At 38.4% G+C, this 20641-nt stretch overlaps 2 protein-coding genes across 5 annotated transcripts in view; one reads left to right on the top strand and one right to left on the bottom strand.

Annotated features, from left to right (window-relative positions):
* Positions 1-6997, top strand: part of phactr2 (phosphatase and actin regulator 2) — a 41504-nt gene extending 34507 nt beyond the window's left edge. For 3 of the 4 annotated variants that reach the window (XM_034152575.1, XM_034152577.1, XM_034152576.1), the window contains exons 11-12: positions 878-954; positions 5679-6997. In XM_034152575.1, coding sequence (XP_034008466.1) covers positions 878-954; positions 5679-5694 — 93 coding nt within the window. In that variant the 3' untranslated portion in view covers positions 5695-6997. Of the gene's footprint in view, positions 1-877; positions 955-3207; positions 3276-3777; positions 3913-5678 lie in introns of those variants that run through there. The other variant, XR_004557733.1, reaches the window with a different exon arrangement.
* A 9800-nt stretch (positions 6998-16797) lies between these two features.
* Positions 16798-18231, bottom strand: sf3b5 (splicing factor 3b, subunit 5). The gene is made up of 2 exons (XM_034152716.1): positions 18087-18231; positions 16798-17479 (listed from the first exon to the last, which is right to left on the bottom strand). The coding sequence occupies exon 2, from the start codon at positions 17451-17453 to the stop codon at positions 17193-17195; it is 261 nt and encodes an 86-aa protein (XP_034008607.1). The 5' UTR covers positions 17454-17479; positions 18087-18231; the 3' UTR covers positions 16798-17192.
* Between the last annotated feature and the right edge of the window lie 2410 nt (positions 18232-20641).

Here is a 20641-nt window from a genome sequence, read left to right on the forward strand (position 1 = left end):
TTAAAGTATGTCAATGCATTGACAAAAGACACCTGAACATTTGCCTTTATGCATTTGTTAAGTATATCATTTCAAAACTGTGGGCATTACTGTTGTAATAAACAACAAATAGGACTCAGAAGAATGTATTCTTATGGAACTGGCTTGGTGCATTAAGATACATGATAAAACTACTAAGATATAAAGTACACACTATATATTTTTGATCACTTGCACACATGCAAGATGAAACATGTGTCAGAAAGAATTTTAGTGCATGCACCATCACTCCTGTTCAAAGGGCCTCATGTCTTTCAAAACCTCATAGAAGGATAGAGGCCCTCAGGGTGGGTTGGAGGGCAGTTTTTATGCCAAGCATGCCCTCTGCTGTTGATGTTAAGAACTACAAATCATTACTGCAAGCTCATAAATAGTTAGGATTTCATATATAGTTTAATAACACTTAAGAGTTTGTTATTTACTTTCTGAATACAATAGTTCTATATTCAATTATTGATGGTGTTTTATAAAAACAGACAAAATCAAATCAATATATCTAAAAGAAGGAAAAACAATGCATCTTTGTTCTGCTGTGTACATTGTCATGTATATTGTTCATGCCAGTACTTATTTACATGTTTACATAGCACTATAAATTGTAGGTAGCTCCCTGAAGTAAAGACTGTATCTGGGCACATTTATGGAAAGTATGCAAAAGAGTTTGAAAGTCCAAATGAGAGGCCACAGGCTGGATGTGATTAGAGTAGAAAAACACAGCTGTGTATTAGCTGTTTGGATGTGTTGTGAGTGTGTGGGTTAGGGGAACAGGTGGCCTTGTCCTGCTAGGTACATTTTATCCTTGTGTGTGTGTGTGTTTGTGTTTGTGTTCTTCCCTCAGGCTGCTATCCGTAAGGAGCTGAACGAGTTTAAGAGCCGTGAGATGGCGGTTCATGAAGACAGCAAACAGTTCACCAGGTACGCCAGCGGTCAATGACCTCCACCATTTAGTCAGGCATGCCACTAACTCCCGTTCTCAAGCGGCAAACTCTGGGGCAGAGCCGTGAAGCCCATAAGGAAGTGCCACAGACTGCAGTTCATCTAGTGGCCGATAGGGGATGGATGCAGAAAGGCGCTATTTCCATAGACCCCCATGTTAAAATGCCCAACTTTACAGCAGAAATAAACATGTTTCTAGCCTGGATCCAAAAAAACATATTCTGGATATACTTAGATTTCCACCTTCCTGACAATGGTTCAGGGAGTTTTCTTTTCACCTCGAGGGACAGGTCTCTGCTGTGACTGCTGCTCCTATCTTTCTGTCTCTGCTAGTAGCTCCGTTAGCTCCAGGCTGCTACAGGGGCTCAGCTGCTCGGCTGATCCGGGGAAAACAACTTGAACTTGGACGTGTATAGGGCTGCAAAAACGAATCGATAAAAATCGATTGCTAAAAAAGTTGGCAACGAATTCAGTTATCGATTCGTTGGGTCTATGTTGTTACTCTCTGTTTGCGGAGCTGGCTACATTACTCGAAGAAAAAATAAACATTCGAAAAATGGCGGAGGCTGAGAGAAGCACGGTCCGACTAAAATCTTCAACAGCGTGGGAGCACTTCACTTTAAACAACAGTAAAAGGTGTGTTACCTGCAAACTGTGTAAAATCGAACTTGCATGGCACGGGAGCAACACAGTGATGCGGGAACATCTCAAACGTAAACATGTTGGAGCCATGATCAGCACAACCGTAACTTACGGTTACTAGAAACTAGACTGATGGCATGTATTGCGTTTCACATCAAGCTTCTCGTTTATCTAATATGGTTGTTTGCTCAATATTGCATGACAAGTAAGGGATAATGTGCAGCGAAGTGGTCATTGAAAAAAAAATAAAAACAACCGATCAAGATCCCTGCGCTTTGCGTCGGTCTCTGTGATCATACTGTCGGTGTTTGTTTTTTTTCAATAATGACCGGCTCGCTGCACATTATCCGGCTAATACACGGCCAAATACTAAACAAACTAACGACTAACTTGACTTATTTTAACTTATTTTAACTATGCCAATTTATTGATTCAGCTATTTCAAAGTCATTGCAAATTTGCAGAAAGTAGCCTACTGTAGGTTGGGTTGAGACACTGTGTGCTGTATTTAAGGAGTAAATAATAATAATAGTTTATAATGTATTATTATTTATAACGGCTCAGGTCCATTCAAGCAACCTTTTTTTTAGGTTAGTTATCATTGTTGATCATTTGAAAGAACATTGTTTTTGTTCGAGCAACCTAAAGAGACATATTTTTTGTTCAAAACAAGCTGTCGCTTTTGCATAAGTTTTATAGCCTACATTTGGGTTGTTTTTGTGTGTTGATGTTATGATAATGGAAAACCTTTTTTTTTGCGTGTTTTTTATCCGATTAATCGATTAATCGTAGAAATAATCGACAGATTAATCGATGATCAAAATAGTTGTTAGTTGCAGCCCTAGACGTGTATATTGTGTTGGTGCCTGGTGGAGTGTTCTTCATGTACATATCGGACTTAACTTACCGTCCATGAATGCGGTTTCTTCGGTAAGTGAAATTCAAGCACTTTATTTCTTACTGTTTGTATTGAGCTAACGTGAATGTTTAGACTTGGGTTAGCATTTGAACGAGAAGAAGCTACATAAGTGCTAACGATGCTATCCGTAGCATCCAAGTTAAAACATAATAGAGAAGTGTTAATCATTAAGAGGGATTGTACTGTAGAACAAAAGGCTTCTGTGTGAGGTTAGTAAAATAAGGTCATCCTCGTACATTAGAGAGTTAGTTTGCTCGTGAGTTAACGTTACCATCATATTAAACGAACGAACCCAAACTTTGTTGTTTTAATTAATTTGATTGCCAATGCTTACTATTTATTTTATTATAACACTCGAGAAACTGACTTATTGTGGCTGTAGATCGTGAACATGTAACTTAATGCCTGCATTTAAGGACGATGAATAGCGTAGTCAGGTCTTCAGGGACAAGGAAATGATTTGTTTAAATATTAGATATGACGTTATGTGTGCTTCAGTTAAAATGAAGCTTATACATTGCATTACATTTGTTCTTCCAAGTCAGTGAAATAAAAAGGACCCTGACTAGACTCAATCCAACATGTTCAACAGAAGAGAATAAGTTGTATTGTTTGCATGTACATCAGCTTGTAACCAACACATGTTACTTTACATATATCTTTGTTTTAAGTCTCCTCTAGGTGATCCAGACAGGCTGGACCATAGAGTGAGACAGAAGTGGACTTCACATACTCCAAGGTACAAATACCCTTTTTTCATACTGTACGAAGAATCAAGAAACATTTAAAAAATATGAAGTATTGACTATAATACACTGATATACATTCCATTAAACTTTACCTCATGCTAGATCACCTACACATCAATGAAGTTGAAGGTTCTTTGCATGCAAAAGGTTACATTTTAGATGCTAACAAGCAACATTACTTTTGTCAGCTTTCTTATTTCAATGTATTGAAGGAAAAAATGATTTAACACATAGTAAGAATTGCTACTATTTATCTCTTTATATTGTGTATATGTGGTAAAAGTGATTATTTCAGTGAGACAGCCGAACAGAGCAAGAAACTACAGTTGCACTAAGTTTTGATAAGTTAAATATTATTTTGATAATCAAATATATTTTAATGTTGATGAACTTCATACTGTTCATTCTAAACACACAAACACACCTCTTTCATAAATAAAACACTTGCTCTGCAATAATGTCATGTTTTATATTTCTTGTAATTTCTCTTAGGAAAGGACATGCCTGAAAGCCACGACTGCCTCACCACTGTCTCCTTCTCCGAGGGTCAAGAAGAACATCCACGAGGAAAATGAATCCTGGTCCTCCTCGCAGAGGAAATACCTCTCTACCTCAGTCCTCTCCGGCACAGACAGGACGTCCATCACACTGAGGTTTCTCCCTGAAGTCCCTGCAGCTCTCTGGACACCACACTGTCTCAATCCGTCCACACTGTGAATATGAGAGGGGAACAAATGAGTGTAACAAATGCTTAGACAATAAGAAATGTAAAGTTAGCTGTTGAGTTGCTCAGTCTTTTGAGATTGTCAATACTATTACTGCAAAATAATATCTCATGTCTGAAGGTTTAATTTAAAAGAAGTGTCACCTGAAAATAAAGATTGGTCTTTCAATACATTTTGTTGATTTTGACTTTTTGCTTCGGGCTTCACAGCAACTCTGCAGAAACTTATGGGTGACGTCACGGACACTACATCCATTTATATATACAGTCTATGCTCCTGCTTCATTAGTAATGTATCACCGTAAATCCTACTGTTTTATTAGATCACATTGATCAATATTTATACGACTCTTGTCCTCAGAAGACATTTCCTCCAACAGTAAAGTCATGATGATATACACACCTGCGTCTGCTGCTCCAGTTCACTAGCCTCCGCCATTGATTGCCAATAAAGTGCAGGTTCACGCTCTCGTATGTTATTAGATCTGGGAGGCGTGTGGCGCAGTGGATAGAGCGTTGGTGTTCGGATCAAGGGAGCACAGGTTCAGACCCCACTGCAGTCAGCATGTCGTTGTGTCCCTGGGCAAGACACTTCACCCCAAATTGCTCCTCTGGGGATTGCCCACAGTATTGAGTATGTAAGTCGCTTTGGATAAAAGCGTCTAACAAGTAACATGTAATGTAATGTAATGTAATCTGTGTGGCAGAGGGATTTAATCCACCAGTAAAAAGTGATACACATTTGAGTCTAATATATTTTTCCAAATGAACTACACTCTGACTCAAATCAGTTAATATGGTGGCTTTACCTTGAGTAGAAGATGCTCAATATGTGTTACATTACATAGTTGTTGTTTCGCCAATGTCTTTTGACAAATATTGTGAGCGTGAAAGTCCTAAAGAACAGCTTTTCAATACAAAAATAGAATACAAACACTGTTAACATTAACCTGTTTATATTTCTATTATCCAAACTGTTTACCTTACAGTATATTGTATATAATTTATTTGGGATTTTCACCCTAATGTTGTTATTATTATGTTGCACTTTCCCCCCCTTTTTTATTGCAACTGCTGCACATCAATGTCCCCAAGGGATAAACACAATATAATCTTACCATATCTTTTGTATTCCATAATATTAAGTGAAACCAATATCACCTTCATCTATTCCTGCAGAATCTACATCATTCATCTTCATCACAAAAAAAAGAGAACAGAAAAATCATCACATCAGACCATTTTCATTCTCTAAAGCAATACACTGCAGCACACGATACATTGAAATCTGTGAAGGCAGGTGCTTAAGAAGTGTTTCTGCGCCTGGTAAAAATCCATATCAGATGAAATTGTGGCAGCAGTAGATCATTGAATGTATTACTGGATTATTAAACGCTGTGCAGGTTCTTATCTTTCTGCTTTTTAAGCACCTGCTAAATAATTTTTCTCTATGTGGTTCAGGGCTTTCACTTAAATCAACTTTATGGGAAGATTAATAACAAACAATTTAAGTGCAATTTGATTGCAACCCATAAAACCCTAAATGACTATCTCTGCGTTGACAGCAACTACACGTGTGATTTCTATTGATTGAGTAATTTTAAACTGTATGTGTGTTGCTTTTGAATGAACTAAGACTGTGTGTTTGTGTATTGTTTTTTTTCTCCAGATTCCATCGGCCCTAAGTGCTCTCTCTGCCAGTTGGACGTCAGCAGCACAAGCTCTCGTGCACGGCTCCCTGCAGGACAGCTCACTCTGCTTGGGGACCCTCGTGCACCTGATGTTATGTACTTCTGTCTTTAGTGACGGCTACAGGTGTGTCTTAAGGCCTCGGCCATCATGGACACCAGTGAAACATTTGTACATATCTACAGTCAGCAGACCAGTAGTGTGTATAGCGCTCCGATTAGATTATTTATTGTAGATAGCAAAAACCTGCTAGTATGTTTGTTTTTGGTTCACTTCAGGATTTGTCTTGAGAAGTCCTAAGGGTTGAAATGATAACCCTCTTAGCAGTGAATGTGGCTTAATTGTACTCAATGGTTTGTGTATTGGCCGAGGTATGCCTTGTCATAAAGCTGCCAAATGTCCATATAAGGACATCCTCACAGAGCAGGAAACGGCAGTGATTGGGTGTGTGTGTGCTGATGTCAGTGCCTATGTCATAGATCAGAGGGAAGGAGAGGGCCTCTTGGCGCTGTATCTGAAATACTGCAGTTCAATTCATAGACATATTTAAAGTATATGGCCACTAGAGGGCATTATATCATAAGAGTTATAGACTGTGAGGATGAAGATGTGTATATAGATAAAGAATAATCTGCGAGTGTTATATTTATAATGGCTAAAGATGACGGGTTGCTCGGCACCTGAGGCCCTCACAGTGAAGTGCAATGGAAATGACTCCAGCTCTGGCCAATGGTAATCCCTCAGCAGTCCTCCTGATGATACACACTGATCATGTACCATCATATTTATTGTGTTGAGTATTTTAGTGCCTGGTCACAAAGTGCTCGACTTGCTGTTGGATCCACTTTAAGCTTTGACTCCAGTTTTTCATTTGTGGCTTTTAACTTGACCTCCAAAGAAAAAGCAGACATTTTAAATGTTGATCTTCTTATTTCAGTGATTTCATCTGGCAGATTCCCTTTGATGGTTTTATGAATAGAGGAACGATGCTTTCACCTCTGAAGCAAAGAACAGTCCTCTCAAAGAAGTACTTTATTTTCCATTTCCTCGAACATGCTTTTGCATTTAAGCTGTCAGCCCGCGGTAGATACGCAGGAGATTTCCTCACAAGTGGTCCTTTTTCAATCTTGTCCTTACATGCACCTTGTATCCAGCGCTGAAGATGTGTTTGATTCTATTTCAAACCAGAACATTTAAAGGTCCCATGTCATGGCCATTTCTACTGATCATATTTCCCATTGTTGAGGTCTACTAGAATAGATTTAAATTGTGCAATTTTCCAAACTCACATTGGTTTCTCATACAGCATCTCTGTATAGTACGTGTATTCACTCTCTGTCCTAAACGGCTTTTTGGAGCTCCTGCCCCCCCCCTCCCTGTGAGCCCAGTGTGCTGCTGCGAGGAGCGGACAGGTTTTCGGGTCGGCGATACAGCGAGAACAAGCGAAACTCATCCTGAGCACACACAAACACTCACAGCCGAAGTAAAAACAATAAGTGTGGCTTGATATTGAGTAAGAAAAAGGTTTATAACGCTGTGAGAATGGGTCTGCGGAGAGCATTTCTCCGCGATCCCAACTCGTCTATTACCAGCGTTCAGGGAGCTCTATGCAAGTGAATGGGGACTCCCTGTTAGTTAGCCAAGGGATCCTGGTGTGTGAGGTGCTCCGCGGATTGGTCCATTTGGGCCAATCCGGTCATTTGTTGTTGATTTGGGTGTTTACACGTCACAGTACCCAGGAAGCACACAATGGAAAATGAGAAATCTCCAACGAGGCGTTCTGGGGCAGCATAGACAGGTCTTTTCTGTCTTTAGAGTTTTACTCGCTACAGGGTGTACTTTGAGGGTTTGTGACTCTGCAGACCGTTCACATGCATACAAACCTTCATAACACACAAGGGGACGGGTAATAACCGGAAAAGCATGACATGGGCCCTTTTAAAGGAATTGTTTAACTTTGGGAAATAGACTAGAGCTGAAACAATTGATTCATTTTGCAAAACGTAATGTGCAAGTCATTTCAGTCAGATTTTAAGCAACACTGCCAAGAAATTGCTAGAGAGATTGTGATTTTCTTTTTTAACCCTAAACAACATCAAACTGAATACTGGTTGGTTTTTCAGTACTTTGCATCTTTTTCTGATGATTTATAGATGAAACATTTAATCATATTTCTTGAGAAAATAATCAGCAAATACATTGTCAGTCAAAATCATTGTTCCAGTGATGAAAGGCACTTGTTCACTTTCTTGCTTTGTGTTGGATAAGAAGATCGATTCCACTAGCATGTGATTAGCTTAGTTTAGCTTAGCATGAACACTGGGAGCAGGGGGGATGGTAAAGGTGATGGTAGACTTTTTTCTTTATCACAGAGCATGAGAGTGGTATTAATCTTCTCATCTAACTCCTGGCAAATAATGTGAATGTTAGCTTATCGCCAAATGTTAAACTATTCCTTTAATTTCACATTTAAGGTAAAATAAAATGTCTCTGTGTTGTAGTTATCTAAGCAGTCATTGTGGAGATTAGTAAACGGCTCTATGTATTATTAATGGGATTTCCTTTTGCACTCTTAAAAAGAAGACTGTCTTACATCTAAATTGATATTTAATGTGAGGAGTTTAAATATAAAGATGTCAAGCTGTTTATGCTTTAATGTTCCCCTTCGGTGCAATTTAAGATGTTCTGCTTAAGGTGTGTGTTGAAGCAAAATGCAAAAGCGGTCAATTAATAATGATTTTATTGTTGTGTGTGTGAAAGCCAGAATGTTTGCTGAGCCTACGCAAAAAGAAAGTTGGTGTAGAAACACAGATAATCTGAATTTATAACTTGCTCTCAGATGTATTTTAAGGAATAATTTGAGAAGAAAAACAAAACACACAAAAAGTGATTTTTCTCCCCAGCACATTGAACTGTCAAGGAGATATTTTTGCTGAATACTGATTGACAGATTAAGCTTGCTGACGTCCAAAGGCTTGTGTTCTCACAATAGACCACAGACCTCAACATGACCCGTCATTATTCACAATAGTAACTGAAAAGGACACATTTCTTCTTTGTGCTTCTGGATCTGTGCGGAGGTTGTCTCATGAAATGATGTACAGTGATGGAAAACAACCAACAGTATTCCTTCATGTCAATGCCTATGTTGTTATTTTGTACATAATGTATATCGAGCATGTGCATACATTGAAATCACTTTTACTACCAGTATGATACAATAGAACATGTACATGTGTTAAGCTCTGATTTTAATGGTCTTATGTTTTATTATCCCCAGACAATAATAATGAAATCAACAGTTCCCTTCATACAGAGAACAGTTCATTCAAGGACTGTCCTGTTACCAGACCTTCCTGTTTCCTAAATAGATCACTGACAAAATCATCTTTCACGGCTTATTTCCTAGTCTGTTCCATGTCCACTTCAACTTTAGTCAGCAGGTGCAGTGCAGTAGGTTTTTGATGGATGAAGACTCAGTTGAAAAGCAATTTATTATCCGTTCCGGACTTTAAGTTGGATTTATTTCTTCCGATAACCTTAGGTCACCTTGCACAAAGTAGGATATGAAAATGTAAACTACATTGGCTTGGGCACAGTCAATTTGGTTGTCTGCACATAGAGTGAAATTAGCTTCTTTATGTACCGTGTACTAATGCTGAGTCCGAACCGCAGAGGCGCGGGTTCGACTCCCACCCTCGACCCTTTGCTGCATATAGTCCCCTCCAAATCTCCCATACCTCTTTAGCTATGCTATATATAAAGGAAACAGCGTCCAGAAACATATCTTAAGAAAACTATATCAGCCTCTTGTGTATAAAGCTGAACATAATACAGCAAATACTGTAAACAAATAAATAACGCTTTAGATACAATCAAAAGTCTTACTTGGAAAGCTTCGATCCAGTCATGGCTTAGTAAACATGAATATGCTGCTTGCATCTGGTGTTGTCTATTTTATTACACAGGTGACTTTTTAATACCATGGAGTGCTGGTCTGGGCTGTCACCATATCTCTATTTAGGGGCCCTTTTTATTCTGTTCACCGATGCACACATCCATACTTTAGTATAGAATTAGGTATTGCGTCTAGTGTGGACGAGCATTGACAGATGGTTGAACCAGACAGTATTAATCACAAGGAGCGAGTCCTGTCAAACGTTTATGACTGCAGTCTGTCTCATCTCATCTTAAATGAAGCTGTAAGATAAACACAATTAACCTTATTGAGACCAAATCAAAGTGTTAGCACACCACACAGCGCTTGCATTGTTGATCATGTGAAATTAAAGATGCAAACAAACAATTCCTGCCATTAGATTTAAAAAAAAACTTCTCTAAAATTCCAGTTGAGGTGGTTTAAACACAGACATCAACAAACTTTTCCCAGGTGCTGCTGTTTATTTGCAGAACTACCACCAGTTCATGAAAATGTTTACATTTGAGGATGTCTGCTCTTGTGATGGTTCTTGAGGCTTCCTTTATCACATTCACAAATCAAATCAGAGAGCCATAATCTGACTGCCAAAAGCCTTTAATCGTCAACATGTTATTTTATCTTCATCATGTGCGATTCACAGGAAGGTGTAGTGATTTGCTGGAGATTCACAAGTGTCAGTCACAATGTTAAGCCTCCAATTTGAAAAACAGCCATTGAAATGCATTGATTTTTTCTTTTATGATCTGTGAAGTCAAAGGATGATGTCATACAGTATATCCCCAAAACAGCTATTGTTATGTCCAGACTGTATATTGTTTTTGTATATAAAGAATCATTGAAAAACATTGATTTTGTCAGCCTGTTTTTTTTCTTGTCACATGAGCAGTTTTACCTTTATCAATGAAGTAATAGAATACAGCACATGCAGGAGTGCACAATGTAGAGATGATTATGGAAATAATTTGTTTACAATCTTTTAACATTCACAAAGCCAATGTCAGATTTTTTTTTTATTGCATTGATCACTCTGCACTCCTTTTTAGAGCTAGGAGGCTACATTTCCTAATTCACTATTCAGAGACATGAAATGGAAAGACAGTGTCAGAAGGGTTTTTCTTTAAATACATCATTCCTAGCAGATTTCCTAAAATAATTAAAAAGGCAGCCAATCTTTTGGATTTCCACTTGTATCACAAGGACGGCTGTAAAACATCTTAAGAGCCTATTTAGAAACTCATTAGTGGAGCAATTAGTGTCAATTAAGCCTTTCTAGGGTATTAGATTTGTTTCTTTAATGAAGAAAGCCTTTAACTCAATCTCTTCTCATCACCTTCCATGTACTCAGTATTTGAATAATTGTGGAGGATGACACTGTAATTATCCTGAGAAATCTGCCTTGAACATTGCTGTGCCTTTTGGCTCTCATAACTTTCTCCCCAAAGAGAGGAGACGCATATGGATTTTCTTTTCCGCCAAGGAAGCTGTCTGGCTCAGAGGAATATGGAGTGTTGTTCAGTCTACCACTTTGGTCCAGAGAGAAACTGTTGGAGAGAAGTTCATTGTTCCAGAAGGATGAACCCCTAAACATGAAACGTGATCCTCTAAACTTTCATCCAGTGTCATCACAAAAACTACATGTGGAGTAAAATACTTTCACTATTATACATTTCATGATTTATTGTACAAAAATGTTCAACAAACACCAATCATGTAAAAAAAAATGTATTTGTGCAATCCTTTGACTGAAAACCTGCAAAACGAATGACTTTCTCCTATAAATAGCTTTTTAGCATAGCTTGACATGCTTTACATCCAGTGCAAATTAGCAAATGCTAGCTAAACCTGCTACTTACTTTCTACTTGAATTTGTACGTCTGTAAATTCTTAAATGCTTGAAATACAATTTGCACTCCTTTTTATAATAGTGTTCTATTCTCTTTGTCTCTATACTTTGCTGTAACACCGTTCATTTCCCCTTTGTGGGACGAATAAAGGAATTCTGATAAGACACGTTGAATCTTGTCATTGTTAGCATCCGTTAGCATTTAGCTCAAAGCACTTGTGTGTTTCTGTACAGCCTCACAGAGCCCAGGCATGTCTGTAGATTCTTGTGTTAATGATTTATAGTCTTTCTTTATGTCACATTGATAAATGTCATGTATCCAATTACACTGTCTGCCGCAGTTAAAACAACATAAAGATAATTAATTTAGTCTGCTCATGCTTCTCCACTTGTCTTTTCGCCCTTGTGGCTGAGTATATTGAAAATAAAATAATCAAATATTTTTCAAGCTGTTATACACATCAATTGAATATGACTTATGCAAAATAAGACAATTCCAGTCACTAATAGTAATAGCTGCTTCCAAAACAGGGACTCATTAATTCAAATGTGTTTTCAGCAAACCAATTTGCGTATACAATGTGACAGGACTGAGACTCTATTCTGCTGTGCCATTAAAACTACATTTTCCTAAATAGATTGTGAGGTCCCATACTGCTTGGCATCTTAAGCGTATGCTGCAGACAGCTCCGAACCTATTTCGGTTTGTATGGGAGCAGCATCTATGACCATTAAAGTATCAAAGTACCAGCAGCCTATCTATTCAGTCTCATTCAGAGGACGAGTCGGAGCCTGCCAGCTTTTTAAGAGCATTCAGTCGTAATGGAGTTGGTTCTGAAGAAGAAAATGGAAGAGATTGAAGGAGACAAGAGACAGGGAGATTGGTAAAGAGAGGTGGTAGGAAATCAGAGTCAAAGACTTGAATTGCCAGCAGGGATATTTAACTTATCTGGTAACCTGCTGGCTTTGGAATTGATTTTACAGAACATAGTGCTACCGTGTGTCAATGACAGAAAACGTGTTGATTAAAGTTATTACTTTTCTCACCTGAACACACTATTCCCTTAAATCCTCAACTTTATCTTGGCTGTAAAGTGTATCTCGGTGCTGTTTACCGACCTGAACTCTGCACATAGACCTTAAATCCAAACTGGGCTCTTTTTTTTATAAAGTAATAAACAGCCAATCTCCTCCAAAAGTGTCCTCTTTTAATCCCCCAAGAGTCAGAAGCTGCAAAAAAAAAACACACACACACACACACACACACACACACACACACACACACACACACACACACACACACACACACACACACACACACACACACACACACACACACACACACACACACACACACACACACACACACACACACACACACACACACACACACCCAAGGTAATGAAGTTCCCCAGGCAGAGTGGAAAGGCAGTTTGGTCTCTGGCACACTGCCTGGTGATCTCGACTGTAATGCAGGACTTCTACTCGACTGGAAAATGGAGTGGATATAAATCATCAGTTAAATATCACACAAGGTAACAAAAAGTGTGTTATTAAAAGGTCTTTCCCACCCAGTCTTATTGCAGTCATTGCCCTCATCCAATTCCTTGCATTATTTGCATAAAATGCATGAAAGGTTGGCTTTTAACATTCCCTGCTTGTGTAATGAAAAGGATAGCCCTATAAGAAGCGAGGGTGATAACCATTATTTTGCAAAACCGGATAAAACCGGATTTGTCATCGCACATATGAGACGTGCGATGAAAAATCCGGTCATCGCATCAATGTAGGTTTTATCAGACACATCCAGCATCCATTAGCTTCTCTCCTCTGTGCGTCACTATTCTATCCCTTTTTGCATTTTAGTCTGCATTCTTCACAGAAAATATTCATGTGTTCTTTCCCCACTGAAGAGTCCATTACTTGTGTTTGTTATCTCGGGTATTTCCACTCTACTGGCAAGCATCTGTATCATCAAAGATGGAGAAGGAAACAGAAAGGGATGTTATGGTAGGAGGGGTTGAAGAAGAACAGAAGATGAGAGTAGAGAGCTTGGAGAAGAACAATGGAGAAGGAAGGTTAAGGCAGATAGACGGAGAAAACAGGTGGGTGGTATAGAAGGTCAGAGATAATTGGATTGTGGGAACATTCATATTTGACAAGGGTGAATGTACTTCCTGGACCTTTTCAACCGATGTCTTGTGTAATCAGAGAGCGCAAACAAGACGCTCACATCAGCACGAACACAGAGTGGTTAAAAGATGCCTATCACTGTTTCAACGACTATTACAAATGCAAACATGCACCAATGCCCATGAATGTATTGTTCTAACTATGGCTTTTAAAGGGTCATGTGAGTGGATGACATTAATTGCTTGAACCATAAAGAAGCTGTGGGGTCCTGAGTGTTCACAGAGGGGGGTGATAATGAACTGCTATGTGAGAGGAGATCGATCCAGTGGGTGTTGGGCTGTGAGGTAGTACAGTTAGACTACTTCAAATTGAGCATTTCATTATTGGCAGTGTTGGAAGAAGTACGTGAAATACTGTGTATAGGTTAGTAGTACAGTACTGCATTATGCCATATCAGCTTATCATGTGTTTTTATATAAGTACAAAAATAACGGAGTGTTAAAATAGATGTAGTGGAGTAAACAAATATATTATTTGCCTAAAAAATGAAGTATTAAGTGGCATTAAATGGAAATACTCAAGTAAAGGATATGTACAAATGTCAAAAAAAGTAGATATACTTAATTACTTTCAACCACGGCTTATTCATAGTTTACGGGTGTGTTTGGGTCATAACTCCAAAAGCAGAAGGATGAAAAAACTATGATGAGAATGAAATGTTTAGCCACATTTCTTCTGGCTCATGTTTTCTTTACAGCTGCTGTACTATTCTTCTAGTTTTATTCCTTTTTTTAATTTTGTAGATTTAGATCAACACCTTCATAACCGGAGTAGAAATGGAAGTATAACGCATTTCAAGCACACACTGAGGGAAAACAAAAGAACATTTGATTCCATTATTATTAGGGTCCATCCATCAGCTAGTGGCCCTAATGGGTATTCAACAACGTTATAGCTGCATTTGACATGTGATCATTAAGTTCCAGGAATTGCAAACAGTTTTACTTTCAAATATAGGATGTGTATTATGATTGTATTAAACTTTTTTATTTCCCTGCAGTGTTGAAGTCTTTGTGAAGTGACTATAAATACAGTGCAGGACAAAATATTTATGGTCGTTGTAAGGTCTCCAGAAGGAATAAACAACACTGAACGAGCGGTTTCACCTACTCTGCCCCTTACCCTCTGCTGCAGGAAAAAACATTATACACCGTTTTTATTGCTTTTGGTACAGAAATATATCACATACCACAGAAACATTTCTTACCACTGTAAAATGCACCTTGTGAGTTCTTTCTCAGGCTGAAAGCTGCAGGGGTGAGAAATTGAGACGTGTTTCTGATACAATCATTTCTTCTTGTTTATTTATCAGTGGTTCAACACAATATTTTCCCCTGAACAACATGCAAATAAAAGAAAGGTGTGCAGAAAGGTCTCTGTCAGAGTGCTTCACTTACTGAGTGCATGTTGTGTCAGTGAGAGCCTATAATTAAAGTACACCCACCTGCAAGCCACATTCCCATTAAAAAGTCCATCTCCACTGATGTCGCTGGAAACTGAGGCGTCTCTTTATGTGAGTGTTTAATGTGGGAGTGTGGCGGCACACAGACAGACCTCTCGCTGCTTTCATGCCTGACTTGGCAGCACTGACTTCACGACTCTCACAGTGTGGACAGATGGCAAGGACTTACCCCACTAAGCAACCCTCCAACAAACACACTCACAGACGAGATGCACCACACAGGAACTTCCTTGGCACCCACTGACTTGTCTCTCAATCCAACAATGAGTCATGCATAGCATCCTCTCCAAAGTAAGGTTCTGTGTTTGTGTGTGAATGTAGCCCGCAGTATGCTTTGATGATTCACCTGAAGTCAGCGAGACAAACCTCGGCCCCTGCTGCTCTTTTCTGGCCACGCAGCGGACCTCAGTATAAACAAGAGTCATTGTACCGACTGCAACTTCAAACATCTATTATATTTCAACAACCCTGAGGCCATTTGCATTATAACAGCCTTCTCTCATGACTGGTAGCATATTAAACTCCTGTTCAAAGGGACTGATTCAAATTCAACACTGAACCGATTTTCTTCTTTCACGCTGCGACTGCTCAAACAGAAGATAATTTGCACTTTGGGATCTAATTGCTATCACTTGCTCTACAGATATGTAAATTCAGAGTACGAGACCAGGCAATGAGAAGCTCTATTTACCACTGACATCGTATATAATCAGCCGTCTCTTCAAATTACGTTCCTTGAAAATTGTTTCTGGATTTGAGTGACATAAGAATCTCCATGGAAATAAACAATCGCATGTTTATCACGTTGCAACTTCAGATTGCAATCAGAAATATAATGACAACGCATGTCAGGATGTGTGTTTATGTCATGCACAGCTGATCTGTGGGCACTACCGTGTGGGTGGATGATTGGGTACAGAAAATGTGAGACTGTGTAGGTGGGCAATTTGAAAGTCTGAGTTTATACTTGCATGTATCATATGAACATGTATAAAGACAATGCCTTTATGTTTCAAAATAAGAAATAGTTTTCAACAGTGGCTGACTAACACTTTTCAGTCCCACTTTAATACATAATTTGACATGTGTCAATGTTTTTTCTGAGTATAATTATTTCCCATTCTTTTAAATTCATGAGATGGAATAAAACATATCTTATTTAAACCATACCATATATGCAAATGCCTCCAATCAGGACATGAGAGGTCACTTAAGGATTAAATTGGTATGATTATGTGTTGAATCGGAGTGGAAATGTTAACACAGCTGAAGATGAGTTTGCTACACCACCATCATATTCAGAATGAGGCAATATCTTTGAGCAGATAGAGTTTATCCCTTCTATTGCATTACAGAGACTTGAGAAAGCTGAACCAAGGAGCATTGAATCTGTGGCCGTTTCTCAATGTCGAGGAGGCTTGCTTGGTAGCACATGTATGCTGGGCATTTAAACAGTGATTCGGCGCCACTCGATGACGTAGTATGCTTGAAATAGTGGCTCTGTAGCAGCTTTACTCGACATTGAGAAACGGCCCGTTGCTTCCTCATGGTGGCCCAACACTGAACCAAGTCCCTTTTTGTTTTTCCAATTTGAATTTGTCACCGATCTGTATATAGTGTGGGTATTGACATTTTGACGAGAAGAAAAATAAGTTACTACATTTTAAAGCGTAATGGATTTTAATCAAATCAAAACAGACGTTTATATTAGTTAATACAAATATCCAACAGATGATGTTACACCAATTTGTTATGTTATCTTCCTTAATACATGTTTACATTTTGGAGCCATTTCCTAATGATTTCACCCTTGGAACAAAACTCTCTTACAGTTGCATGTGGTATTAAAACATGTGTTTCAGTGATAGAGTCCGGATGTAAGAAAAACTAAGACCGTTGTCCAGGTATCTGTGTTGTGTAAATGGACAATTGATTCAGTCTTGGCAGGGTCATACAGGGTTAAGTTGATGATCAGACATTTTAGAAGAGGACAAAATAAAATGTGTTTAGCAGAAAAAACCGAGTAGAAAATATTCGCAGCTCACTCCAGGGTAATCTATGCATCATCAGGTTTATCTGATGGAGGTCCACATGGTTGAAGCATCTTCTCCATCAGATTGAAGCGAACGCGAGCTTTGCTCTCGTTCTCAGCCACGGAGAAGTAGTTGAGCAGGTCGAAGTGTCCCATGTAGGAGCAGTAAGAGTCACGGTGCTGGTTCACCAGCCACTCCCACTTGCTGGTGTCAGCGTGTCCTGTGCCGATGTACTTAGACTGAAGATGTTCCAGTTGACTGTGGATGTTGTATCTGTCCGTCATTCTTGCTGAGAGGAGAGTCCCAGAGGCTAAGACAAAAGTCAAATTAAATGTTACTATAAATGTTCATGCAGAGGCCAAAATATAACATCAAAGTCATAATGCAAGTACAATTATGTATCTGAAACAATCAAAGTGATTTTCCATACTTATTAACAGTTGCTTCCACTTCTAGTCTCACATATTTTTGCCGATACAGGTTATTTTGAAGAATAATTTGTTATATATACACAATTAAATATATATATATCTTTTTATACCTAAAAATAAGTGTTATTTCCTCAATTACATGTAATGTGAAAACTACTATAATGTAATCTTTTTAACACAAATGCTCTCGATAATTCACGTAAAAACAACCGCGTATATGTAATTGCGTCATTACATGCTCCATATAACCGTAAAAGTACAAAAGTAAATAGCTTCCTCGCGTCGAATACATTTGCACCACTTCCACAAAGAAGCAGTTAGCATGCTAACGTTGTTTTCAATGTATTTGTGGCTAACAGTAACGTGATGTTAGCTAGTTGTTGTTAGCCACCATACAAGTCTCTTTAACGGTAAATCAACCGAACGTTTTGTAAAAATAAAGGATTCTTAGTAATGACATGTCTCTAAAACGCAACATATACTTACTTGATAGTATTAAACAGTGTAGGAGCAAAGGTAACAGATGTTCGTTATGTTAAAGTCCGTCCTCACTTCGTTGAAATGGTGAAGCCTTCTGGTAGGGTGTCCCTGTAAAACGGACCGGTAAGAAACACAGGTCGAAACCTTCGTTCCGCTTCTCAATTACAGATTCAAATTATTTGGAAACTTTCTGACACGCTGTTTCTTTGGCAACCCCCCCCCCCCCCCCCCCCCCCACATGTAAGTTTAACATTTTATTTGCACACGAGCAAGTTTAAAATGTTGGTGATTAAGTGTGCTTTTGGTAACAAACAAGAATATGTGTAAGTCTCTATACAGGCTGCAAGGTGTATCTGAGACCCTCGTTGGACCATTATCTTCAGGTAGGCTAACTTTATTAGCTATTTTATAACTGTTATTAATAATTTGAGTTGCTACATTTCCTGCCATTAGTTAAGTGCTGACTGAGCTACGGTTAATAGCTTTAGCTGTATGCATGCATATGTAAAGAGATTGACTGTATGAGGCTAATGTGTTGCTAATACAACATTTAAGGTAACCCCATGTGTCACCTGCTAGTATTGCTTAAATTGTAAACACAGTTTCTAATATCCTTTTATCAAGCCACTGCCTGTATCTTCTGAGATGACATTTAAAACAAATTAATATCACAAGCAAACCTTTTCTCAAGGATTTCCCCTAATGTTGCAGAATAGCTTGAAAAAAGCTTATTTTGTATTTATTAAGCACATTTGATCTTTATTATAATAACTCTATTGATGTTTGTTTGTGTAGTTGTTGTTCATCCTGCTTATAAAGTTCATTCAACCCCTAAGCTCCATAATGCAGAAAAAGCAGCTTTTTTAAATTAGGGTTATCAGTGAGTATTTGTATATCTTATTTTTGTTATAGCCAAAATCTCATTTCCAACCCCAGTCCCTTGATGGAAACACATTGCACTTTGGATAATTAATTTCCTGGCTCTAGCACAGGTTATTTTCTTTTTCGATTTAAAGTTTCTTTTATTAGTTTGTTGCTTGTTGACCTGTGTCCACTCCATTTTCATTAGAAGCAGGAGTGCAATTGTCATATAAATAGTCAGTTGTAGTGCTGTCCCTCAGCAGATAACATCCACTGGGTCTGACTATCCTATCAGCACAGATATGGTACATAAGCCTCATACATAAAACATTATCGTTTTTTTGCCACCTTACGCAGGAACGTTACTGCTTTTCCCCCCACCAGAGCCACTGTGGAAGATTTACAGCTATTTTTCATGTTGTGGCAATGTGTTCATGGAAAATGAACTCCTTGTAAATGCTTCCTATCCCAATAGATAGATAAGGAGGCAATTGCCTGAGTATTTATAAGTTATGGTACATATGGGAAAGGGGTTAATTAACCTAAGATGTGGGTGGTATTGTTTCTGTTTTTAATCCAGCATTCAATAAACATGCTGTAAGCTTGACGCTATTGTCAGAAGTTAAGGTATATAGAGAAAAGATCCATCTTGATGTAAGATCACATCATTGAGATTCACTTTAATATATGATTGAACTATAGACAGCACACCTATTCAAGTAATCCTTTGGAGACTGCTTCTCATGACTATTAATAGTCTGTACGCGCTCTGTAGAATAATACCTGAGGAGATATCTTGGTATGAAGGATAATGGTAATAAGAGAGGAAGGTCCATTTATCACACTTCTGCAGACTTCTCCTACAGAGGTGGAAATGACTTTTCTGTGGAGCACATCCTGACAGAAGCTGCTGGGGTCAAAAACACTTTAACTGTGGTGGGGATGGTTTATTTTCATTATTTCATCAAAGAGAAAAAAGTGAGAATGCCGAGAGGAGATTGTAAGCGTTGATTGGTTTTCATTCCTTTATTTTTCTGGCATAGTGCAGTGTATTCAATCTTTTAGTGTGAAATAGGAAAAGTAAGGACTTCAATGCGTTTTGAGGGATACAGTGAGAAGGTCTCCATCTGGCTGAATGCACAATGAGGGCAGCAGTTGGGAAAAAGATTTTAGATTTACATCAGAATGAGAATACAAATGACTTTATATGATGTCATGAGACCTCTCACATCCATTTGAAGGAGAACTGACTTTGAAGAGGGAACAATTAGATGCGCACTCTATACAGCCTGTTCAATTATTCTACTCCTTTCTCATTATCTCCATGTGTGTTTGATCGTGACCAATGTTATCATCATTATTTTTAAATAACATCCCACAAAAATGTGATAGTAAAACAATAAATGAAGAATTGTCCATACTGAAGAGTTAGAGGCTCATACCGTATATGCAGACGTTTATAGTCTCATGATTTACCCCAAAAGACCAAATTCCACAATTCCCATAATGCAACTCAATCTCCTAACCTCCATGACCCAATTTATGATTCAGGCCGTCGTTTCAAAAAGTGTTGCATTTTATAACTTTTAGGACGTTAAACAATGGTTAACAAGCTAATTAGTAGTCCTTCATGACGAGTAAACCGTTGCTCATGCGAAAATCAGTTGAGACAAATGCACAGAAGAGGGCTTCTCTATCTT

This window comes from Trematomus bernacchii, unplaced genomic scaffold, assembly GCF_902827165.1.
Source record: "Trematomus bernacchii unplaced genomic scaffold, fTreBer1.1, whole genome shotgun sequence".
Taxonomy (NCBI): domain Eukaryota; kingdom Metazoa; phylum Chordata; class Actinopteri; order Perciformes; family Nototheniidae; genus Trematomus; species Trematomus bernacchii.